We start from the raw sequence: 21,965 nt of genomic DNA, 5'->3' as shown, positions 1-21,965 counted from the left end.
GGATGGATGGATGGATAGATAGATAGATAGATAGATAGATAGATAGATAGATAGATAGATAGATGATGGGTGGGTGGATGGATGATAGGATGGATTGATGGATAGACAGACAGACGGATGGACGATGGGTGGTGGATGGATGATAGATAGATAGATGATAGATAGATAGATAGATAGATAGATAGATAGATAGATAGAAGATGGATGGATGGATGGATGGATGGATGGATGGATGGATGGATGGATGGGTGGATGGATGGATGATAGAATGGATGGATGGATGGATGGATAGATGGATGGATGGATGGATGGATGGACGGACGATGGGTGGTGGATGGATGATAGATAGATAGATAGATAGATGATAGATAGATAGATAGATAGATAGATAGATAGATAGATAGATAGATAGATAGAAGATGGATGGATGGATGGGTGGGTGGGTGGCTGGATGGATGATAGAATGGATGGATGGATGGATGGATAGATAGACAGGCAGACAGACACATGGACGATGGGTGGTGGATGGATGATAGATGGATGGATGATGGGTGGGTGGATGGATGCATAGATAGAGAGAGAGAGAGATGGAGAGAGACAGAGACAGAAAGAGAGAGAGAGAGAGACAGAGAGACTGATTGACAGAGAGACTGATGAACAGACTGTTTTTTACAAAAATCTCAACTCCCTGTTTGGCTTTGAGGTTGGAGACATCGTAGAAGTGGCAGCCGATGACACCTTTCCGTGTGATCTCATTTTACTGGCCTCAAGTAACAAGGAAGGGACCTGCTACGTCACGACTGCCAGTCTAGATGGAGAGTCCAATCACAAGGTAAGAGGAGAAGCGAACCTTCCCTTGGAGCTTTCTTGGCAAGAGATCTGGATCTGGCCAGCCCTGGCCGTCTTCTTCTAGAACCCAGGATCTCCTGGTTTTTAAACTGGTGCCTTAACTGCTACATCAATCCTTTCTACATGCAGTTGATTCTTCTCTCCAGAATGAACACATGAATAAATTTGATTTCCAACAAATTTGCTTCCTATGGGCATCTTAGAAAACAAAACAGACCAGAATATGCAGAAAGGATTGGATATGAAACGCTTTTAAAAAGTGGGGGCGGGGGTGTTTAAATACCATATTTTTTGGAGTATACGACGCACCTTTTACACTGAATACAGCATTTTTGGCCTCCCCCGCCCCTGTGCATCCCATTTTTTTAAAAAAATGGACATGCAGAGAGTTTGGGAGGAGCCTATAAAGTGCTCCTGGAGGTTGGAGAGGGCAAAAAATGAGCCTTTTTTTGCCGTTTTTTTTGCCCCCCAGGCCTCAGGAGCACTCTACGAGCCTCCCAAAGCCTCTGCACACACTGTTTTTTGCAAAAAAAAAAAAAAAAAGGGGGGGGGGGACGTGCAGAGGGTTTTGGAAGCTTGCATATTGCAAAAATTTATTTTTTAAAAAAAAATACGTCTTCAAAATCTTGGTTCATCTTATACTCCAGTGCATCTTATAGTCCGAAAAATATGGTTAGGTCTTTCCATCCCAGGTGTAATTTTAGCTGGGTAGGACCTCTGGGCTCAACCTTACCTTGTAAAAGAAGTTGCCTTCCTCAAACGCAATTTATCATTTTCAACTTTTTGGGAAAGAGAAATGAATCTCGTTCAACCAAGGAGGAGGAAAATTTCGAAAAATAATGAGCTTGGCGAGAGTTTTGTTTATGAAGATGGATTGCCGCTAGAGATCTTGCCGACAAAACAAGATTTATAACTCCTGAGCAGTTTCTGGAAATAGGAGCTCCTACACACAGACACACACACACACACACACACAAACCCACACACACCTTTTAAAATTCTGTATTAGCTTCTTCAAGATGTTTCCTGAGACCTGGAGAATGTGAAACCTCCTTTTCCAACATTATTCTGAAATCTCTGTCCCGGCCATCTCAGCTTAAGAGTTTTTGAGTCCTTTTTTTTAAAAAAAAAATATTGAGATGTTTCCCACAATCAATTAGCAAGGAAATTCAGTGTCTGAAATGAGTTGGATGTAGAGTCAGAATCAGAGGTGGCATTCAGCCGGTTGGAGATCACGGATGGGCATGTCCACCCACCCCCAGTTCTATGCCGCCCTATTTAGCCACGTTTTTGAGGCCAGGTGCATGCACGGAAGGTGTGCGAGAGAACAAAGCACATGCACGGAAGGCTGGGCGCATGTGCGGAAGGTTCCCACGCACGCGGGGAACCAGTGGTAAACCTAAGTGAAACCTACCGCTGGGTTTAGCTCGGAGGATCATCCCTACGAGGTTCATACCAACTTCCTGGGGGAGGGGTGGTATCAGCGTTCCAAATATCACCCAGAATTAAATCAGAGCTCAAGGCAGATCTTTCCTCAAAGTTCCAATTTAATGAGAGACATGTTGGCACATCTGTGGAAAACCCGAATCTGAAAGCTTCCTGAGTTTCCCACCCAGTTGAAAGTTCATGATTGCCCCCACACCCAGAAGTCCGTCACATGATCCAATCTTCCACTGCCATGTTGGCATCTCCACCCATCTAGTTCCGGTCAGGTGCAGAGGTGCGGAGACAAAGAATGACCTTGGGCTTCTAGAAAGGAATTTTTTATTTTGACAACAAAACATTCGGCTCCTTACTATTCCCCCTCCCAATTCCCCACTAATGAAACAGCATAGTAAAATAATAGAGAGTGTGGCAGGCCAAAGATCCAGAAAGGAATATGACTGCAGGCCTGATAGGTGGTGCCAGTAGACACACTTATCGCTTTATGAATACAGAGAGTTTTGCAAAATGGTTGACATGGAGAAGCTTGTCTACAATGGCTACTGTGGTGAGGGAAGAGCCGGTCACCAGATAGTCATATCTTAGAAGCAAGGGGGGAGGGGCAGAGGTTGCTCCTAATATACCTGATATCAGCCTTGTGAGATAGTCCAAACAGGAAGCATGCCCAAGATGAACTAATTCCACCTTATTGTAAAGTTGCAGTAACGGAATCTTGCAAATCTGAAGCAATAGCAATAGCAATAGCAGTAGACTTATATACCGCTTCATAGGGCTTTCAGCCCTCTCTAAGCGGTTTACAGAGAGTCAGCATATCGCCCCCAACAATCTGGGTCCTCATTTTACCCACCTCGGAAGGATGGAAGGCTGAGTCAACCCTGAGCCGGTGAGATTTGAACCGCTGAACTGCTGATCTAGCAGTAGCCTGCAGTGCTGCATTTAACCACTGCGCCACCTTGGCTCCCCTCTCTCTTCGCAACCCAGGAAACTAGGAAGGCCCCCTTGTGAGATGGTTGCCATGCTCCGTTACTTCTGTGGACTGTCTCTTATTTGATCATGGCCTAGTCAATAGCTCTTCCCTCTGTCCCCCAAGGTCATTGTCACACACCACCCAACCCTCCAATCCACCTGGCGGATCTTGGTTTTCTCTTCTGGGCATCCTTCCAAGCAGACCAGTGTGGTCTACAGCAGTCCACCAGAGATACTTAGAAGACAGGTTGAACTCGGGGACATTCTTGGAAATAAAAAAAGTGATACTAGAAGCTGGGACTTGCTTTCCCCTGTCATTTTTTGTGGTTACCGTGTTCTTGTAAATGCCTAAAAGTCAGAGTGGAACTGAGCGTCTAATGAACAGCCAAGAAGTTTGAGATTAATCACGAAACGGTTTGATTCCCATCATAAAGTTCGTTCACTCATTGCTGCATAAAATTAACGCCCGTGTTTCTTGGGTGGACCATTAAAAAAAAATCATCTCTTTTAATCTAAAGAGTTCTTAAACTAGCAAGTAGACAAAGAGGAAAAGGAGAGACAGAAATAGAAAGAGAATAAGCAAGTTTTCCTTTTGCTTTATATCTTCCTGCACCTCTGTTTCTATCTCTCTTTTTGTGTTTTAGTTTATGTTAGTTTTCATTTGCACGTTTTTGTAAATAAGAAAAAAAATCAGTAAAATTGTTACACAGCTCGAAGTACTTTATGGGGTGACAAGAAGGGAATGAATCCCATCCAACCAATGGTGGGATTCAAAATTTTTTACTACCGGTTCTGTGGGCATGGCTTGGTGGGTGTGGCGTGGCGTGGCTTGATGAGCATGGCAGGGATACTGTAAAATCTCCATTCCCTCCCCACTCCAGGGGAAGGTTACTGCAAATTCCCCATTCCCTCCCGATCAGCTGGGACTTGGGAGACAGAAAATAGACAGGGGCAGGGCCAGCCAGAGGTGGTATTTGCCGGTTCTCCAAACTACTCAAAATTTCTGCTACCGGTTCTCCAGAAGTGGCCAGAACCTGCTGAATACCACCTCTGATCCAGTTCTATTTCCTCCCCACTCCAGGGGAAGGTTACTGCAAGTTCCCCATTCCCTCCCGAACAGCTGGGACTCGGGAGACAGAGAATAGACAGGGGCGGGGCCAGCCAGAGGTGGTATTTGCCGGTTCTCCAAACTACTCAAAATTTCTGCTACCAGTTCTCCAGAAATGGTTAGAACCTGCTGAATACCCTCTTCTGCATCCAATGATGGATCAAATTACAGCTTTAAAATTGGCAGGAGCTGGTTGGCTGCTGGTGGCTCTTCAGTTTCGTGTGTCTTTGCTTTTCTAGACTCACTACGCGGTGAATGATACGGCCAAGATGAATACAGTGGACGCCATGAACCGTTTGGTGGCCACCATTGAATGTGAACAGCCTCAGCCAGATCTGTACAGGTGAACTCTGAGGCGGAGATCTTCTCATTTTATGGAGAACTCAACGGCTTGATAGTTGTTTTTTTTAATTTCTTGATCAAGCCTGCTTCTCCACTCCCCTCTCCCTTCCTTTAAATTTAAATTGCTGTAACTCCCAAAACAAAAACGAGCCGTTTGTAGTGCTACATCAACCTTCTTCTCTATGCATGTCCCAACAGGTTTGTGGGCAGAATTAACATCTACACTGATGAACCAGAGCCATTAGCCAGGTGGGTTCCTTCGCCTGATGGGATTCAATGTCTTGTAACTAATGAGTTACAAATGGAACTAATACAAATGGAGAGAAGAAACAGAAGAAAGGGGGGAAGGAAGGAGGGAAGGAAGGAGAGAAGAAAGGAAGGAAAGGGAGGAGAAAGTGAAGGAGGGAAGGAAGGAGGGAGGGAGGGAAGCAAGGAGGGAAGGAAGGAGGGAAGGAAGGAGAGAAGGAGAGAAGGAAGGAGGGAAGGAAGGAGGGAAGGAAGGAGAGAAGGAGAGAAGAAAGGGAAGGAAGGAGGGAATGAAGGAGGAAAGGAAGGAGAGGAGAGAAGGAGAGAAGGAAGGAGGGAAGGAAGAAGGAAGGGAAGGAAGGAGGGAAGGAGAGAAGGAGAGGGGGAAGGGGGGAGGGAAGGAAGGAGGGAAGGAAGGAAGGAGAGAAGAAAGAAAGGAAAGGGAGGAGAAAGTGAAGGAGGGAAGGAAGGAGGGAGGGAGGGAAGCAAGGAGGGAAGGAAGGAGGGAAGGAAGGAGAGAAGGAGAGAAGAAAGGAGGGAAGGAAGGAGGGAAGGAAGGAGAGAAGGAGAGAAGAAAGGGAAGGAAGGAGGGAATGAAGGAGGAAAGGAAGGAGAGGAGAGAAGGAGAGAAGGAAGGAGGGAAGGAAGAAGGAAGGGAAGGAAGGAGGGAAGGAGAGAAGGAGAGGGGGAAGGGGGGAGGGAAGGAAGGAGGGAAGGAAGGAAGGAGAGAAGGAGAGAAGAAGGGAGGGAAGGAAGAAGAAGTAGGATTGTTGTAAAATAAGATGGGTTTATGGGATGGTAAGAAAGCAACTTCAATTATATTGTCAACTGTAGGGGAGAAACATTGTTACAAATACATATTATTAATAACAGTTATGAGATCATATAATTGTGAATGTATATATGAGAAATAAAAATTAAAAAAACAAACAAAAACAAACAAACAAATGGAATTTGTCTTTTGCTTCCCTTTTTTTATTGGTTCATAATATAAAATTCAAAAGAAAAGAAAAGAGTGGGAAAGTAAGGGAAGGAGAAGAGAAGGGGAAAGTATAGGGCAAAGGGAAAAAAAGAAAGAAAAGACATGGACTACTCACTCCCTTTGGTGCAGTAGCATCAAATCTCAACTTTTTTACTGTTACATAGCGATATAAACTAGCTATTTCTATAGCAACAAACCTATCCAAATAAATTTTCATTTCCCCCCCCCCCCCTTACACCTCAAGCATAAAGTCCAGAAGTGGTTTCCAATTGAAAACAAAAGTAATTGTGGGTTGTTTTTCCCCCCCTCCCTGTAATCAAAGAAGTCAGTTTAACCATCTCTGCTAATTTTGCACCCATTCATCCAAGTTGCTTCTCTTCTTACCAATGTTCTGATTCCCCCCCTTTTCATTTTTAGGCCGTTGGGTCCCGAGAACCTTTTGCTGAAAGGAGCAAAATTGAAAAACACCCCAAAGGTTTACGGTGAGCAAGCCTTTTCTGCTTCTCTTTCGCATCCATCGATTTTTCTTGAGAGTCACAATTCTGGGCACGTTTGGGATTTACTTTGGAGTAGGACCAGCCATGGGATTCCCTTACCTTCCCTACAAGTGTCGCAAATGTGAGCACGTACACACGGCCCTCTGTGCATGCGCAGTATTCACGCATTCTGTCAGGGCGAACTGGAGCGAACCGGCTGAATACTACTTCTTAATAGGACTGTAGAAGGCAGATCGTGACCCGTCAAAACCGCGGTCCACAAAAGCGCGATCGACGAAAGCGCGCATTTGACGTCATCACAGCGCGACGAAAAAAATTTAAAATTGAAATAAAAATAAAATTAAAGCAAGCCGATTCACATAAAGGTAAGGGTTAGGGTTAGGGTTAGGTTAAGGGTTAGGGTTAGGTTTAGAGCGTTGGGGTTACGTTTAGCATTAGGTTAAGGGTTAGCGTTAGGTTTAGCATTACGTTAACGGTTAGGTTTAGGGTTAGATGTAGGGTTAGGTTAAGGGTTAGGTTTAGGGTTAGGTTTAGGGTTAGGTTTGGGGGGGTTAGGGTAAGGTTTTCGCTTTATTTTTACATTTTTTGATCACAGTGCGATGTTTTCATCACGCTGTGATGACGTCAAATGCGCGCTTTCGTCGACCGCGATTTTGTCGTCCGCGGTTTTGTGGTGGAACCGGCAGATCTGCCTCTTTTTTCTTTCTTTCTAGCACTTTAATTGTAAAGGGGTTTCTCCCTCTGGTTTTGCAGGAGTCGCTGTATATACTGGGATGGAAACCAAGATGGCGTTGAACTACCAAGGGAAGTCTCAGAAACGCTCTGCGGTTGAAAAGTAAGCTGGCGGGCCTTCTTTCCCCCACTCTTTGTCTTTATAAACATTTGTTTAAAGCAAAACAAGAGAGACATTTCTTTGAGTCTAGGTTGCGCACAGTTGTGGTTGTTGTGGCCTGCCAGTAGAGCTGGCAGCAGATTCGGTTAGTGAGGAGGTTGGGGAGTCCTGGAGTCTTGGGAAGGCTCTGAAAAGGTCCTCCGGCGGTTATCAGCTGCCTTCTGAGTCAGACATCAGTGAGGCAGAAGAACAGCTGGAGCCTCTTCCCAGTGTGCGCATGCGTAGAGTTGCCAGACGAAGGGAACATCTAAAGAGCAGGGGTTGACTTGGGAGTAAGGCCACAGGTGGACGATGAATGGCCCCTCCCAGAGGAAATAAAAGAGGAGTGAAAAGGGGAGTGGAGTTTGCAGGAGACAATTAGTTCGCTTCATTGGTTTGTGACTCTCCAAGACTCCTTGCCGAGTTCTGCAGATCTTGGCCTGGCAGCTCTCCAAGCCAGATAAGGTCTGTGACTGCAAATCCTCCCTTGAAAGACTTTGCTGGATGTGAATGAGCAGAATTCAGTCAATTAATAAAAGGGTTTTTTGTCGGGATAAAAAAGAGCCTGAACAGTGGTCTCTTCTATGCCCTCCTTAGACTTTCAGGAGAGGATTAATATTTACAGATGGGATCCCGAATTAGGCCAGGGGTCCCGTAATTCCTGAAGTTCAACCCAGGGACCTCGCGGGCTGCTTTTTCCAATTTACGTATGTACCTGTGTGCATGTCTACGAACCTTCACCACTGTGTTGCTTCAGCCCTCCACAACGGTCTCAGGTTCTCATGTCTCCCATTGAGGAAATTCATTGCCCATCCCTGGTTTAGGTCGAACATCTGCCAAGCTGTTTAGCATGGCTTTAACATTGCCGGGAGCAAGTTCTCTCCTCCCGTTGTGCATATCATTTGTGAAACACACGTTATCGCCCTGATTCTTGGAACGTTTGACTTTCCAGGTCAATCAATATCTTCCTGTTGTTCTACTTATGCCTGCTGGTGGGCAAAGCTATCATATGCACTACTTTGAAATATGTCTGGCAGAGTGTCCCGTATCACGACGAACCCTGGTACAACCTCAAAACCCAAAGAGAGAGAGAAACTTTCAAGGTATGTCGGTTGACTTGGGTTGGTTGACGGTTGTCTACATTCAGACTTGTTCCGTGCACGGGTGGCTTGATGTCAACTAAGGCTTGATGCATATCTATGTTCTTTCCAGCTGCTGAAGATGTTCACCGATTTCCTGTCCTTCATGGTCCTCTTCAACTTCATTATCCCGGTCTCCATGTATGTGACCGTCGAGATGCAGAAATTTCTAGGCTCCTTCTTCATTGCCTGGGACAAAGAGCTGTACGATGAAAATATCGGCGAAGGCGCGTTGGTGAACACCTCTGACCTCAACGAAGAACTTGGACAGGTCAGTCAGGTCTCCCCATGCGTCCCACCACCCAGCAGAGGCAAATGTTAGCTGGTCTGTTCCTTGCAGAAAATGCAGGTGGTGTCTGTTGATATGAAACAATAATGAACATAGAGTGGGATTGGACTAGAAGACCTCCCCGGTCTCTTCCAACTCTTATTATTCTGTAGACTTCTTGTTACCAACCATGGTTACCAGCTAATCATGGTTCTTAAATCAGATCAGGGCAAATGCTCCTCTTCCAGAGGGTGCATGTCCATCTGGTTGAACTCTTTTACCGTTATTGCTTCTTCTCCATAAAGAAGCTATCTTTGGAGCTTCCTAAGGGGACCTTTCTCTAGAGAAAAGAAGCTTGTGAGTTGTGAGTCTTTGGTTTTGGTCTCCAGTTTCAATTCCAATTTTAAGAAGAAGATTTATGTAGCCCCTTTCCGGGATTTGTCATATCTTGAAACACAATGCACACATACAAACATGTATAGCAATAGCAATAGCAATAGCAGTTAGACTTATATACCGCTTCATAGGGCTTTCAGGCCTCTCTAAGCAGTTTACAGAGTCAGCATATCGCCCCCAACAATCTGGGTCCTCATTTCACCCACCTCGGAAGGATGGAAGGCTGAGTCAACCTTGAGCCGGTGAGATTAGAACCGCTGAACTGCAGATAACAGTCAGCTGAAGTTCTGCACTCTAACCACTGCGCCACCTCGGCTCTTATGTAAAAAGAAGGAAGGGAAGATGGAAAGGGAACCAAAAATGGCACAGTTTAATTTGTTTTTTTATTACTTCCCTTCTGTGCGCAAACTTTACTGCTGACTTGGTTTTATCTTAAATGTCACTATTAGCTCCGGCATAAAATTGTGCCTATCTAATCTGTTTTAAATTGTGTCCCTCTTTAAAAAAAAAAAAAAAAACAGGAAACAGTCTTCTTTTTTTCCCTTCTAGGTTGAATATGTGTTTTCGGATAAAACGGGGACTTTAACGGAAAACACCATGGAATTCATTGAGTGCAGCATTGACGGCTACCGATACTGCGGCTCTTTTTCAGAGGTGGATGGAAGGAAGTCCACAGGAAAAGCAGACAAGGTACAACGTTTCCCTTTCCACATTTCCAGCATTGGAAGTTGGGAGAACAGAAAATCAAAAGGCTTCTTTTGATTTTTAGATGCCCCCTCTTTTTTGTGGCATTCATAGCTGCCTCCACTTGGCCTACACAGATCTCTATATCTCTACAAATGTTTAGGAGAACCTCTAGTCAATAAGGGAGCAGAGGGCCTCTTGTGGTTGGTTATAGTTATGGTTTATTAAACTTGTATGCCGCCCTATTCCCAGGGGGGGGGGGACTCAGGGCGGCTAACAAACTCATAGGGGAGGGGGTAATACAAAAAAACAGACAAGACAAAACAATTTCACAAAACAGATTAAAACTCTTCAACAGCCACAACAATTTGAGTGGGGCTGGGAACTCATCAGCCCCAGGCCTGCCGGAACAGCCAGGTCTTAACGGCTTTGCGGAAAGCCTGAAGGGTGATGAGGGTCCGAATCTCCACGGGGAGATCGTTCCAGAGGGCCGGAGCAGCCACAGAGAAGGCCCTCCCCCGGGGGGGTCGACAGTCGACACTGGCTAGCTGATGGAATCCGGAGGAGGCCTAATCTGTGGGATCTAATTGGTCGCAGGGAGGTAATTGTGAAGTTGAAGGTCCGTAGGCCCTGATGCCCTTGGATTTATACCTGCTTGCGTTAACCGTTGACCTGGCTGAGGAGAAGGGCGATTCTATCCAGTTAATTTTAAGTTAAGCTGGTTTAATATTTTACACAGTATGGCAGGGCTAAGAATGTTGATGGCCAACTGTCCGGCTCGGTAGATCAAGGGTGAAGGATATGATCGTGGTGTTTGACTTGAGGAGAAAAAAATGGGAGAGTTGTGTTGTGGCCCACCAGCGGAGCTGACGGCAGACTTAGACAATGAGGAGGTTAGGAAGGAACCTGGGCCAGTCCTGGAGTCTGGGGGAGGCTCGGACGAGGACTCTGTGTTGGAGGCAGAGAGGGGGCCAAGGCCGTCTGACAGTTATCAGTTGCCTTCAGAGTTCGACACCAATGGGCAGAAGAACAGTTGGAGTCTGTTTCTGATATGCGCATATGCAGAGCTTCCAGGAAAAGGGAACAATTAAGATCTCGGGAGGAAAGGCACAGGTGGATGCTGAATGGCTCCTCCCATAGGGAATAAGGATGAGCGAAAGGGGAGTGGTGTTTGCAGGAGACAATTAGTTTGTATATTAGTGTGAAGATTTGCTTATCTGAATTCAGAGACTCCTTGCCAAGTATTCCATTGTACAGCATTGTCTCTGGAGGCTATTGACCTGGCAACTATCCAAGGACTGATAAGGTCTGTGTTTGCAATTGACCATTGAAAGACTGTTTGCCAGGTCTTTGCTGGATGTGAATGTTAGGAATTCACATTAGCCAAATAAAATAAAAGTGGGGGGGGACAAGGAGTCTGTTTCATGATTTGGTGAAGCTTAGGCCAGAACTGGTTGGACCTTTGGAGTAGAACCTAACTTGGAAGCCACTTTGGACTCTGGCAGTGGTGGGTTTCAAAAATTGTTCGAACCTACTCTGTGGGTGTGGCCTCCTTTGTGGGAGTGGCTTGCCACCCATGTGACCAGATGGGAGTGGCTTGCCGCCCATGTGACTGGATATGAAATTATGAATTAGTACTTAGGTCGGTCCAAATAGCTATTCAGAAACTCTGGCATTGAAGCATGCAGGTTTTAAAGCTGTCAAGTTATACGATTCTTGCACCCCTAACCCTTTAGGAAAAAAAACTAGGGATCTTCAAACCTGACAGCTTTAAGACTTGTGGACTTCAACTCCCAGAATTCCTCCTCCAGTCATGTTGGCTCACGAACTCTGGCATTGAAGCATGCAAGTCTTAAAGCTGTCAAGTTACAAGATCCTTGCACTCTTCTGTAGGTGTGGCCTGCTTTCCAGGTCCACTGGTGGAACCTCTTCTAACGGTCCGGTAGATTTGACGAACCAGTTCTACCGAATAGGTGCAAACTGGTAGGAACCCACCTCTGGACTCTGGGACCTGGAAGTCTCCCAGTTGAACGTAGTTTATTCTCTTGGTTGCCCTCCTTTCTAGAAACAAGAAGAACTTTTCCTTCGAGCGTTGTGTCTCTGCCATACGGTTCAGGTCCAGCAAAAAGACGAAATCGATGCGCTGACACTGCAGCGCCAGAAGTCCCAGATCTACGTGGCAGCTTCTCCGGATGAAGTGGCTTTGCTCCAGGGGGCTCAGAAGTAAGGCCATTTCCCCCCACCCGCACCACTTACTGTATTCTTTGTCAGAGTTTGTTGCATAAATTCAAATCCAGAAAGTGCACACAGACAACTGACTCAGTGGGATTCGTTAACTTCTTTATATGCATAACAACCCATGAATCAATGTACAATACCAGCAGCAGATTCTTCCAACGTAGTATCCCATTAATACCTCTGAGCGTAGACATTTATCTGAACTGGTTGCTTAGAAGGCATAGAATTCTATATTTGGGGCATACAGCCCCATATATATTGGGAAATGCACGGAGCATTGGGATCGATTTTGGTCAGAGTTTGTTGCAAAAATCAAATCCAGAAAGCACATGCACACACACAGATAACTGATTCAGCAAGATCCATTACATACATAATAACATATGAGTAAATGTACAACACCAAGAGCAGGTTCTTCCAACGTGGTAGAGAGTAGAGATTGTAAGCAGGTTCAAACACATGCAGGCTAAGATTAGTTTCAGTCCAGAATTCAGAGCCTAATACAGACAAAGAGAACTTTCTCTATACAGATCAGTTAAGCTGAGGCTAGCCACGCCCAGGTTCCAAGCCATCTCCAGCAAAAACTCTTGCGGTTTCTACACAGCCCTCATTGGCTGACCTATTACCATGCCAATTCATTGGCTGGCCTTGTTACCATGACTCTGCCAGTCATGAATATTCTGACATCATTTCCCCCCTCACACACACAAACACTTCCCAATCCAGTTTCACTTCAGTGTCATGCAGACAGTTGATGACTGGCCAATTCCATCTTCGGATGCTGAGAATTTTGATCTATTGCACGATTGAGTCAGCGGGACATCTGCTCCCATGCCCCCAGATTACACACAGTTCTTTTTTTAAATATACTTTTTTTATTTTCCACTTTCATAAGATATAATCACATGTATACTATTACATAGCCAATATCCTATTGTATTAAGTAGTAATTACATCAGTTCCTCTTGTCATCAACGCCCAGAAAGATAAAAACCCATTATTAGGTCTTCTGCTCTCCATACACCTCTTTCTTCTACCTCTCTCCTACCTCCTTTCTTCCCTCCATCATCCTTTTCTACTCTACTTCCCCTTCCTTTCTCCTTCTCCTCTCTCTGCATTCCACTCCTCCTTATCCTCCTCATCTTCCCCCCTTCCCCTCTCTCCTATCCCTCTCTTCCCATCTTTCTTCTCTCCTCTGTTTCCCACTCTTCCTCTCATTGGTGTATTTCAGCTTCTGAGCAAACTCCATTCTATGTTGATGGTATTTATGCTTCCATATCAATATACTTAACATACCTTAGTTTTAAAGGAAAAATAAGAGAAGACAGTATACATGTGCAATCATATTACATTAAAATCTAACACCCCTCGTCAAGCCTAATATTCATCCCTCCCTCCCTTACACACAGTTCTTGACTTGTGACCATAATTGAGCCCAGAACTATAGACGTATGTCAAAGTGGTCATTAAGTGAGTCTCACGCAACCACCTGTGACCTTTTTTTGTGGCAGTCGTTTCAGAGAACGCCCCGGTAGTGACGCGTGAACATGGTTGTTAAACGAATCCATTCTATCCAATGCGTGTTTTTGTGCCAGGAACAAAATTAAGCAGACTGCAATGAAGACGGATTTGGGTTTGATTCAAGGACTTTCAGTGCTGGTGCAAAACTCACGCAGAGCAATTTTGAACTCCCATTAACACCTGGCAGGGTGATAGGTTTCCCAAGAGAAGTGGAAGTCTGGCACTCGTACCGATTGTGCTTTTGGCGTGAAAGGTTAAAATTATGCCTCACTTTGAAGTGGTTTCTGATATACAAGTCAAAAGTCTCCTTTTTGAAGACTTCTGAAATTAAAATGCAAGTACCCTCGACTTAACGGGCACAATCGGGAGCAGAACCTCAGTCGCTAAGCGAGTTGGTTGTTCAGTGAGTTGCACCCAATTGTTACAACCTTTTCTGCTGCGGTCGTTAAGCGAATTGCAGCGCTGTTAACCGAATGCCCCCTCCCCCTTTGACTTTTGCTTGCGGGAAGCCACCCGGGGAAAGTCGGAAACGGTGATCAGGTGACTCTAGGACACGAAACTGTCGTAAGTCCCTGCCAGTTGCCAAGCCCCCAAATTTTGATCAGGTGACCATGGGAACTTTGCAGTGGTGGGTTTCAAAAATTGTTCGAACCTACTCTGTGGGTGTGGCCTCCTTTGTGGGAGTGGCTTGCTGCCCATGTGACCGGATGGGAGTGGCTTGCCGCCCATGTGACTGGATATGACACTTGTCAGAACCACCTTAAACTACCTCACCCACAGCACTGGCATGCATAAGAATATGATGCAAACTTGTTTTTTAAAAGGCAGCTTTGGTTTGCGTTAAAACAACTTCAACACTCGTAATGTTCTGATTGCACCACAAACGCAGTAGTCATCCTTACCTTTCACAGAGGCACTGAGTTTTATAAATAGGAGCATGATAGTGTAGAATAATCATATCCAAGGACCAGTGGTGGGTTTCAAAAAATTGTTGGAAGCTCTTCTGTAGGTGTGGCCTGCTTTCCGGGTCCACTGGTGGAACCTCTTCTAACCGGTTCGGTAGATTTGACGAACCGGTTCTACCGAATAGGTGTAAACTGGTAGGAACCCACCTCTGGAACTTTGTGATGGCTAGGGTTAGTATCTTGCTAAGTGCAGGGACCCATTTTGTAAGTCCCTCTTTTCAGCACCATTGCAAGTGTGAACGGTCACTGAATAAGTCACGGACTAGTGGAAATAGGACGTAAAAACCTGAACCGATCCAGTGAGAGGAAAAAGAGCTGAAAGTTTTGTAAAGATCTTGAACTCCGCGCCCGCTGCGGTGTTTCCTACCCTCCTCCGTGCCATCGCCCATGAACAAGCCTACCCAAAATCACCTCCCTGGTCAACCTCCCTCTTCTGCAATCTTTATATTACTTTGTTTTATTTAATTTATTTATTTGGTATTTTTTTGTTTTGTTTTTTGGTACCTAAAGGGTGTGCCTGTGTGATGCATGGACGTGTGCATGTGTGACTGTGTGTGCGTTGATTTTTTTTTTCAACGCCATTCTGTCCTTTTTGTTCATTGACAGGTATGGTTTCACTTTTCTAGGACAAGAAAATAACTTCATGATGGTACAGAATTCCCAAAAACAAATTGAGAGGTAGGTGCGTTTGCAGCTTAGTCTCCTCCAAGGAAGCTGGATATAGCAATAGCAATAGCAGTTAGACTTATATACCGCTTCATAGGGCTTTCAGCCCTCTCTAAGCGGTTTACAGAGTCAGCATATTGCCCCCACAATCTGGATCCTCATTTCACCCACCTCGGAAGGATGGAAGGCTGAGTCAACCCTGAGCCCGTGAGATTTGAACCGCCGAACTGCAGCTAACAGTCAGCTGAAGTAGCCTGCAGTGCTGCACTCTAACCACTGCGCCACCTCGGCTCAGTGTATAGTCCAATGGTGGGATTCAAAATTTTTTACTGCCGGTTCTGTAGGTGTGGCATGGCTTGGTGGGCGTGGCAGGGGAAGGATACTGCAAAATCCCCAATCATCTGGGACTCGGGAGGCAGAGAATAGATGGGGGCGCGGCCAGCCAGAGGTGGTATTTACCAATTCTCCGAACCACTCAAAATTTCCGCTACCAGAACTGGTCTATGCCATGAATCTGCTGAATGCCACCTCTGGTCTAGTCACGGGGGCACGAATTAAGTTTAGAATTGAACCGACTGGTTTAATTTTGCCCCCCCCCCCCCCCTGATTTATTGAGCTTCACACCCAAACTTCTCACATTCATTTCTGCTTCTGCAAGAAAGGGATGTTGAAGGACGGGACTGTCAGGTCCACCTGGGAGTTCCATCCATGTTTTCCTGGTGAATCCTTTCATGATTCATAGCTAAAACTTTAGGCAGGATTTGGAAGCAAAGTGGCCCATCACAATCCCTCTTAAGATTTGGATCCTGACTCCCAACTCAGTAAATATGATTGCGATCATCATCATCATCCAAAAATGCTGATGACAACAGATGAGAGAATAAGCAGAGTTGGAAGGGACCTTGGAGGCCTTCTACTCCAACCCCCTGCTCAAGTAGGAGATCCTGTACCATGGGTGTCTAACCTTGGAAAATGAGATGATGATGATGATTACAACAGATAACAGAATAAGCAGAGTTGGAAGGGACCTTGGAGGTCTTCTACTCCAACTTCTGCTCAAGCAGGAGATCAGCGTGATCATCATTACTATCATCCTCAAAACATCAATGTTCTCAGGTGAAACCTTCAAGATTTGAAGGAAGCTTTTAGTCTTTTCATTCATTGTGGTGTCATACCTTGAAGCTGAGATCCATAAAATTCCAGAAGAGTTCACCATATTTGGGACACCCAATTTTTTTTTTTAAAGCCAGGACAATTAGACATACATGCATACATAGCTTTTTAATAGCGTTTCCCTGGAACGTTTGTGCAGTTTTGTTTCGCAAGTAGTCTTGTTTTTATTTACACGTACCTTTATGTTTAAAATTATTCCAGTTATGTTTGTGTTTTATATTTATGATTTAGCCTAAATCATAAATCGGCTTCACTGGAACTTAATGTGCTTCATGCCTTTTTCTTGTTTGAGTTTGGTGGGGTTAGAATTTCTATCGGTTCCTCACCACTAAATATTCCTTCTCTTCCCTTTAAAAAAACCCCACCAAGATACGAACTTCTGAATGTCCTTGATTTTGACTGCGTCCGTCGCCGGATGAGCGTTATTGTGAAGATGCCGGATGGTGAGTAGAAACCAAAGATATCCTCTGATACAGGAGGAAGAGAGTGAACTAGCCACGTTCTCTCTCCGGGAGAAATGTCCGTATGGATGAACATTGGGTAGTCTGGAGATGGATTAGGGGTGACAAGATAGTAGTATTCCAGTATTTGAGAAGGTGTCACAAAGAAGAGGGGCAGATCAACCTATTTTTCAACATATCAGAAGGCAGGACAAGAAACAAGGGATGGAAACCAAAACAAGGGGAGAACCAACCTGGAATTAATTAAGGAGAAACTTTCCGACGGTGAGAATAATTAATCTGCCTTCAGAAGTTGTGGGTCCTCCATCACTGGAAGTTTTAAAGAAGAGATTGGACAGCCACTTGTCTGAAATGGTGTAGGGTTTCCTGCTTGAGCAGGGGGTTGGACTAGAAGACCTCCAAGGTCCCTTCCAACTCTGTTATTCCATGTTCAGACAAATACCTCTCTCTCTCTCACCAAAAATTATAAATTCTGAATTTTGGATGTAAGCATCCAGGATAAGGTGTTTTTTTTTTAATGACCCTATCAGCCATAACTATTTGTTTAATGAAGTCTTCAACTCTGAGCCACTTAGAATATCTCCAACCTTGACATCAGCAAGGGCCAATACTCTAATCCAGGGGTCTCCAGACTTGCCAACCTTAAGACTGGTGGACTTTTCTGGGCTCCTCTGTTTTACTCCGAGAAACACGAGGGTGTGGACGTTTCCCTTGTACCTCAACTAGCATCAAAATGTTCTGTTTCCCTGTCTTTTAGGAAGAATATACCTGTTTTGCAAAGGAGCGGATTCTTCTATTTTCCCAAGGGTCCCTGAGGCTGAGTCACAAAAGACAAAAGCCCATGTGGAACAGAATGCAGTAGTAAGTCCTTCAGACTTGCTGGGATGTAGATGTCCAGGTTTCCATCATCTTCAACTTAAACCACAAGGAAAGAAATTGGTGGAGCCCTTTTCCTCCTCCTTCTCCTCCTCCTTCTTTTCCTTCTCCTCTTCCTTCTCTTCCTCCTCTCCTCCTTCCTTCCTTCTTTCAAAAAGGCATATTTTGAAGAAAGAGGGGTAGAGAGGGTGGGAGAGAGGATGGGAGGGAGGGTGAGAAGGAAGGGAGGGAGTGTAGTGGGAGAGAGGAGTGGTAGAGGGGGAGGGGAAGTAGGGTAGAGGGGAATGATGGAGGGAAGATGGAAAGTTGGAGGGGGGGGAAGAAAGGGTGTATGGAGGATCGAAGAGGTACATTGGGTTTCTATTTTGGGGGGTATTGTTGACAAGAGGAATGGCTATGTTTATTGTTTAATGTTACATGGCCCCGGTTATGCACAGTATATATGTGACTGTACGAAATAAAAATGGAAAATAAAAGGGCATATTTTAAAATTAAGGGAGCAAAAGCCTTCTGAGATTGGCCCTGGCCATGGATAAGATCAATCCAGGGTATTCTCTGCATCATCATCTTCATGTCATCTTAGTAAGAGGCAGTCCCAGCCGGCTTTGGAAAGCCACCATACATGGGCTGTACTTCAGGATGGTTTTGGGTGCTTCTCTCCTGCAATGACTTGGCCTCGGGGGGCAACCTCTTCTGCTTGTTGTCTCTCAGGATGGATATCGGACCCTCTGCGTGGCCTACAAAGAAATCCCCGCCGCAGTCTACAAGGTTCTACAGAGCCAGATTCAGGAAGCCACCGTGGCCCTGCACAACCGGGAAGCCAGGATGGCCAAGGTCTTTGATGATATTGAGAAGGACATGCATCTGATTGGCTCCACTGCTGTAGAAGACAAGTAAGCCCCACTCGCTAGTTCAGATAACCCATCGTGCCTTCCAAGGCAGCTGAAATCCCAACATATTTTAATCAGCAGCTTTAATCAGATGGTGGCATGGTATGGCCAGATTCTTCTCTTCAAGTGGGGGACATTTAATTTGCCAGTTTATTAGCCCCTATGAGTAAGGGCATGCTTTGCAGCCGCGAGAGCGATTGTGGGTGTGCCTCGGTACACCCACGTTACACCTATCCTCCGCGAGCTGCACTGGCTACCGATCGGTCTCCGGATACACTTCAAGGTGCTAGTCGTCACTTATAAAGCCCTACCTGGTATTGGACCTGGGTACTTGAGAGACCGCCTCCTGCCGATTACCTCCCAAAGACCCATTAGATCACACAGGGTTGGCCTCCTCCGGGTTCCGTCTACCAGCCAATGTCGGCTGGCAACCACACGGAGGAGGGCCTTCTCTGTGGCTGCTCCGGCCCTTTGGAACGATCTCCCCCGTGGAGATTCGGACCCTCACCACCCTTCAGGCTTTCCGTAAAGCCGTCAAGACCTGGCTGTTCCAGCAGGCCTGGGGCTGCTGAGTCCCATCCCCTACTCGAATGGGTATGCGTGTTGAGACCTTTTAGACTGTTTTGTACTGTTGTTTGTTTTTGTTGTGGTTTTCCTTTTTGTATCGTCCTTCCCCCACCCCTCCCTTGGTTTTGTTAGCCGCCCTGAGTCCCTCGGGAATAGGGCGGCATACAAGTCGAATAAAACCTTTAAACCTTTAAACCATTTTGTAGACTAAAATATATGAAGGAACTGGGTGTGTCTAGTTTAATGAAAAGAAGGACCAGGGGAGACATGATAGCAGTCTTCCAATATCTCAGGGGTTGCCACAAAGAAGAGGGAGTCAAACTATTCTCCAAGGCACCTGAGGGTAGCATAAGAAGCAATCGGTGGAAACTAATCAAGGAGAGAAGCAACTTAGAACTGAGGAGGAATTTCTGACAGTGAGAACAATTAACCAGTGGAACAAACTTGTCTCCGAGAAGTTGTGAATGCTCCAGCCCTGGAAGTTTTTAAGAAGAGATTAGATAACCATTTATCTGAAATGATATAGGGTTTCCTGCCTAGGCAAGGGGTTGGACTAGAAGACCTCGAAGGTCCCTTCCAGCTCTGCTATTGCATTGTGTTATATTTTCTATGTTCAGAGAATGTGGGGACTATCCAATTAAACACCCCTTCTCATCTTTTTTTTCAAGGAGCAGAGGGCTTTTGGGAAGGTGGGGGGGGGGGGAGACAAAGTGATACTTTTTTCAAAAAGCTTTTTAAACTAAATTTGGTACCCAAAAGAGTACCGCAGAATTAAGGCTGTGTTTGCCACTTGAATGTTTTAATGTATCCCATGCTGTAATAGCCACAGCTACTCATACCAGCCAAGGATGCTGTGATAGAAATGTCTGATAGGTTAAGGACCTAAGCTATCTACAGAAGATGGGACTTCTAGATCAGAATATCAGATGAGGGAAGACCAACTTGGCAAATAAGTCTCAAAAATTTGGGGGGAAAAAATCCCCCTAAATTATGAACTGGAGAAGTGGATGGAGAAAACCCATTTTTAGTTTTGCATTGGTCCAGATTAGAATTCTTCTACATCATCTTCTTGTCTTTGCTGTTCCCAGTGGGTGGGTGTACATAGCTCAACTGTTTCCTTGCTACATGTTCTGAGGGACCCCAGTCCTAAAAAGAAACCCAGTGATTTATCATTTGGGGGGGGGGGGGAAGCTGTGGGGAAGATCCCACCGGTTGGTTGAGCCATTTCCATCGATTTCCCCACAGACTCCAGGATTTTGCAGCTGAAACCATTGAAGCCCTCCATGCTGCAGGCATGAAGATCTGGGTGCTGACGGGGGACAAGCTGGAGACAGCTCAGGCCACCTGCTACGCGAGTCGCCTCTTCCAGACCAATACGGAACTGTTGCTACTGACAGCCAAAACGGTGGAGGAAGGCGACAGAAAAATGGAGCAGCTTCATGAACTGCTGATAGAGTACCACAAAAAGTTGGTGATCGATGCACCCCAAGGGAAGAAGTGAGTGGGACCCTAAGCAGTAGCACTGAAGCACTGTTTCTCAACCTTCGCAACTTTTAAGAGGTGTGGACCTCAACTCCCAGAGTTCCTCAGCCATGCGGGCAGGCTGGGGGACTCTGGGAACTGAAGTCCACGCTGTCAAGATTGAATCGCTTCACTACTACTGAGCTACTATCGCTCTTCAACTTGCCTGTGGGGGGATGGAGTGGGGAAATGGAATGCTAAGATTTTGTCTGTGGACTGTGAAAGCCTGAACCTCCCCCAAGGTCACCACCACAGATGTTAGATGGAGACACGGACTGTTCCCATAACAAAAGGAAGATTTATAATTGGACAATGTGAACGCCTAGGAGGTAGGGCATCTATTGTTTAACTTAAGTGAGCGTTTACATGAGAAAACCAGAGCTGGTTTCCCTTCTGCAGTTCCCAGATGGTGTCTCCAATAAAGTTATCCTTTGGGGATTCGAGAATGTTTACTTCTTTTGAGTTCACCAGTTGGACCATTGACACACACACACACACACACCTCTTAAGGTTGAGACACACCGATGTGAAGGATTAGGAGAGGGGTCAAGAGAGAGAGGAGACACATCCATGAGGGGATGGTCTTTTAGGCCTGAGGTATTTGGAGATGACATGGTGCATCCTAGTGCATCCACTTCTATTATAGGAGCTGACCACAGTTGGACCTGTCTTAGTCCCATTCAACCACGTTGCTTGATATCTTGAGATCATCTTGTCTTTCTGCCTGGATGTCTTCCTTGCAGAGAATCCAAAGTTGGTATTTTTCCATCTCTTCTCTTCCTTCTCAGCTAAAGAAGGGTAACCCATTTAAGTGGCGCCTAAAACACATTTTCCTACACATCTGACTCTTAAAGAAATTAAAACAGCCAGAAGAATAGAAGGGTAGCTACTCCTTGAGTTTCACTTACCCTCAATTTTTCCTCCTTGGCTCTTCTGACTACAACTTGGGTCCTATTAAGGTCTCCAGCCAACAAGTCACTTTTCTCTGTTTCAGAGCCTTGGTATCCGGTTACGACTATGGACTGGTGATTGACGGGGCGACCCTTTCCCTGATCCTGAACCCTTCACAGGATCCCAACTTTTCCCATTACAAGAGCATCTTCCTCCAGATCTGCCTGAAGTGCACCGCTGTCTTGTGCTGCCGGATGGCCCCGTTGCAAAAGGCTCAGGTGCGTTGATGTCCTCTGTAAGTGAGCCAAGCCACTTCCCGTCCCAACAGAACCTTGCAAGGAGACATCCCTTCTTCAGTGTGAATTCTGGAAGACATCTCTTTCGGGAAGCCAATGACCATAAATA

The 21,965-nt window shown here is 45.6% G+C and overlaps 1 protein-coding gene across 4 annotated transcripts in view; it reads left to right on the top strand.

Annotated features, from left to right (window-relative positions):
* ATP11C (ATPase phospholipid transporting 11C) overlaps positions 1-21,965 on the top strand; it is a 72,798-nt gene that overhangs the window by 28,283 nt on the left and 22,550 nt on the right. For all 4 annotated transcript variants that reach the window (XM_032228075.1, XM_032228076.1, XM_032228077.1 and 1 more), the window contains exons 6-20: positions 704-832; positions 4,606-4,709; positions 4,907-4,957; positions 6,354-6,418; positions 7,187-7,268; positions 8,257-8,407; positions 8,517-8,714; positions 9,657-9,797; positions 11,857-12,014; positions 15,122-15,193; positions 16,724-16,797; positions 17,573-17,676; positions 18,403-18,584; positions 20,394-20,645; positions 21,664-21,838. In XM_032228075.1, coding sequence (XP_032083966.1) covers positions 704-832; positions 4,606-4,709; positions 4,907-4,957; positions 6,354-6,418; positions 7,187-7,268; positions 8,257-8,407; positions 8,517-8,714; positions 9,657-9,797; positions 11,857-12,014; positions 15,122-15,193; positions 16,724-16,797; positions 17,573-17,676; positions 18,403-18,584; positions 20,394-20,645; positions 21,664-21,838 — 1,938 coding nt within the window. The remainder of the gene's footprint in view (positions 1-703; positions 833-4,605; positions 4,710-4,906; positions 4,958-6,353; positions 6,419-7,186; positions 7,269-8,256; positions 8,408-8,516; positions 8,715-9,656; positions 9,798-11,856; positions 12,015-15,121; positions 15,194-16,723; positions 16,798-17,572; positions 17,677-18,402; positions 18,585-20,393; positions 20,646-21,663; positions 21,839-21,965) is intronic.

Source organism: Thamnophis elegans, chromosome 12 (assembly GCF_009769535.1).
Source record: "Thamnophis elegans isolate rThaEle1 chromosome 12, rThaEle1.pri, whole genome shotgun sequence".
Lineage (NCBI taxonomy): Eukaryota > Metazoa > Chordata > Lepidosauria > Squamata > Colubridae > Thamnophis > Thamnophis elegans.
The sequence above is the reverse complement of the archived record's forward strand: the minus strand, read 5'-3'. Positions and strand labels throughout refer to the sequence as shown.